General features: G+C 49.6%; 1 protein-coding gene across 1 annotated transcript; it reads right to left on the bottom strand.

Moving 5' to 3' along the window:
- Nucleotides 1–1,971: 1,971 nt before the first annotated feature.
- Nucleotides 1,972–2,445, bottom strand: LOC136538786 (uncharacterized). Its single transcript, XM_066530743.1, has one exon. It carries the CDS (start codon nt 2,440–2,442, stop codon nt 1,993–1,995), a length of 450 nt encoding a protein of 149 aa, XP_066386840.1. The 5' UTR covers nt 2,443–2,445; the 3' UTR covers nt 1,972–1,992.
- Nucleotides 2,446–2,688: the final 243 nt, after the last annotated feature.

The following is a 2,688-nucleotide window of genomic DNA, read 5'->3' as shown; positions in this document are numbered from 1 at the left end:
TTTTCATGTTTGTGTCCATGTTCCTATTACGCTGGAAGTTGCTACTCAGGCTTTCATGTGCTGAATTCAACTATCGGCAACTGCTACCTGTTCGGTGGGTGGGAGGATCAGTGAGGGCTATTTCCATGGCACGCTTATGTGCACCCACAATGGATTTGTGATGCATGTCTGTTTACATGCATTCAACGAATAAGAGAATTGAAGCTTTCTTTTCAATTATTTCTCTTAAATTTAAGCAATAGTCAAATGCGTTGGATACTTGGATGCATGTGTATGGACATGGTGTGTGCTCATGAGTGCCATGGAACTGTCCTATTGAATTTTTTATTTGGAAGAAGTCCGTATTACCTCCCTCCATTTTCACAAAAATCCGTTTTTCCTCCCTGAACTTTAAAAGTAGGCAAAACATCTCCCTTAACTTTTAAAACCGTTCATCTTACCTTCATGGCCTGGTTATAAGCAGTTTTGAATGCGGTTTTGTCTTTTTTTTATTTCAGCTGAATCTTTTGAAAAATTATAATAAATCACAGAAAAATCATAAAATAGAAAATTCAATTTTGTTGGACTACACATGAGTAGATCTACACAATGAATATATAATATGGTATGCTTTAGTACAAAATCTTTGTTGTAACTTTAGATCTATGATTTTCTGTAATTAAATGGAATAATTCATAGCTGCAGTTTCTATGGTCCCATTGTGGTGAAATTTTTATGCTGGACTAATTATTGTATGCATAAACTGTAGTAAAAATTTCATACTCGTTGGATCATGTATAACTTAGTTATAGATTTTATTTAGGTTGGGCGCCCCCAATCAGAGCGCGAGAATAAGGCCCAAAAGGCCGTTGGGCCTAACTGATGGGAGATCAAACCTAACATTTCTTACTGCTGCCGCGATCTTCTGACTCTTCGGTGGTGTGGAGCCAGCTAGCATCGAATTATATAGGGCCAGGGGCAGGAGAAATGGAGGATAAGGGCGCGGCCTGCACACGTATGGCTGGCTCAACCGGCACGTCGTCTCTGGCCAGGGAGGCCAGGATACGTAACGCGACGCCGGCTGGCCTCTCCAGCCCTTTTCTGCGTGGATCGCATAGAGATCGAGGGTGCTCTGCTGCTCGCCTTTGATTCGCCGATCGAGGCCGCAGCATGCACGTACGAAACCACTGTGAGCTGGCGGAGATTTTGCGTGGCGTCTAGCCGTCAAGCGATCGCGCGCGAGACGTACGGCGACGCCGACGCGCAGGGTCCCGGCCCGGGAATACGGCTGGGGTGGCTGCTAGTCCGCTACGAGAATACGGGATCACTGAAATTCATGACGGTGCTGCGCGCGTACGTGCCAAGGTTGGTGGGGACATCGTGAGGTGATGACGTGAGGTTCCTTGCAGCTTCAGCCTCAGGAGTCAGGGCACGGGGGGACCGAATCAATGGCGCTGGGCGTTTCTGCTTCAGATCGCCATCGGCCCGGGGGAAAAGGCAGGCCCGCCAGCCCACGTGCCGCACGGGCTATCTAATAAGCCATTGATTTCCTTTTCCCTCTCTCTCTGCAGCATGAATCTTGATTGAGCTGTATCTTTATCGTCTGTGGGGCGAAACCGGTAGCTAACGGCAAAACCGAACCGCAGTATAGTACTGCACTGCTCCTAGTTGACATGGAGAACGGCCACGGGAGAAGCTAGCAGATATTTTCTTTTCATTTTGTGAATACTAGCAGATATTTTCTTGGTCCTCTTATTTAAATGTGTTGGCAGGCATGCGATACTTCCATGGAAGACGAGTACAAACATTTTCAGGGGCCGTTTGGAACCAAGAAACGGTTGCGATTCTCACCCAAAACTAGAGAAAATCGTTGCTGGATAAACATTATCAGTCGCCAATTCGCGAACAAATTTGAACTGTTTATGAATGACACCTTCCTTGTTGTATTCAAATTCAAACGCGCGAGGGCGTACATAGCATGCTGACGTCAGAATCGTGCGTGTCTGTCTGCTGCTACCGCTCGTCGAACAGCGGCGGCAGCCGGTGCACGGCCGGCGCGCTGGCGTCACCGTCATGCGTGGCGCCGCCACGGCAGCGTGGCTTCCACCCTGGCCACTGGGAGACGCCCCGCCCCACCGACACGCGCGGGCCGCAGCGAGCCTCATGGTCGAGGCCCCGCCTCGCGTCAGGGCTGAGCGCGGAAGTGTGGCGGCGAGGCCTCAACGCCTGCCTCCCCGGTGGAAGTGGCACCCCAATGCCGTCTGCGACGTCGTCTTCTGTCCATTTCAGTGTCGCCGCCACGCCTGTCGGCGCCTCCGCTGGTGATTCCACAGGCCAGCTGTCGCCGCCGCCGACGGCTGCGCCTAGCGATTCCCGGTCGGCTGACACCGGCGAGAGCAGGAGAGCCACGGCGCACAATGAGAGGACGACGGGAAGCATCATACGAGTGCGTGAGGCATGCATGGTGTTGTCTTGCAAATCTTTTCTTTGCTGTGGAGGATCAAGGTGAGACAGAGGGTACTTATATAGGAGAGCTCCTTATAGGATTTTTTTTCTTTGTAACTTGCAAACGTTAATGGAGGAAGTTTTTTAATCCAAGTATGTTGTAGATCTAGTAACACACACTTAATGAATTGCGTTCAAACACACACACACACACACTTAATGAGAAACGTTGCCTGAAGAAAACCGTTTCTTTAAAGTTCAGAT

Source organism: Miscanthus floridulus, chromosome 2, assembly GCF_019320115.1.
Source record: "Miscanthus floridulus cultivar M001 chromosome 2, ASM1932011v1, whole genome shotgun sequence".
NCBI classification, from domain to species: domain Eukaryota; kingdom Viridiplantae; phylum Streptophyta; class Magnoliopsida; order Poales; family Poaceae; genus Miscanthus; species Miscanthus floridulus.
The sequence above is the reverse complement of the archived record's forward strand: the minus strand, read 5'-3'. Positions and strand labels throughout refer to the sequence as shown.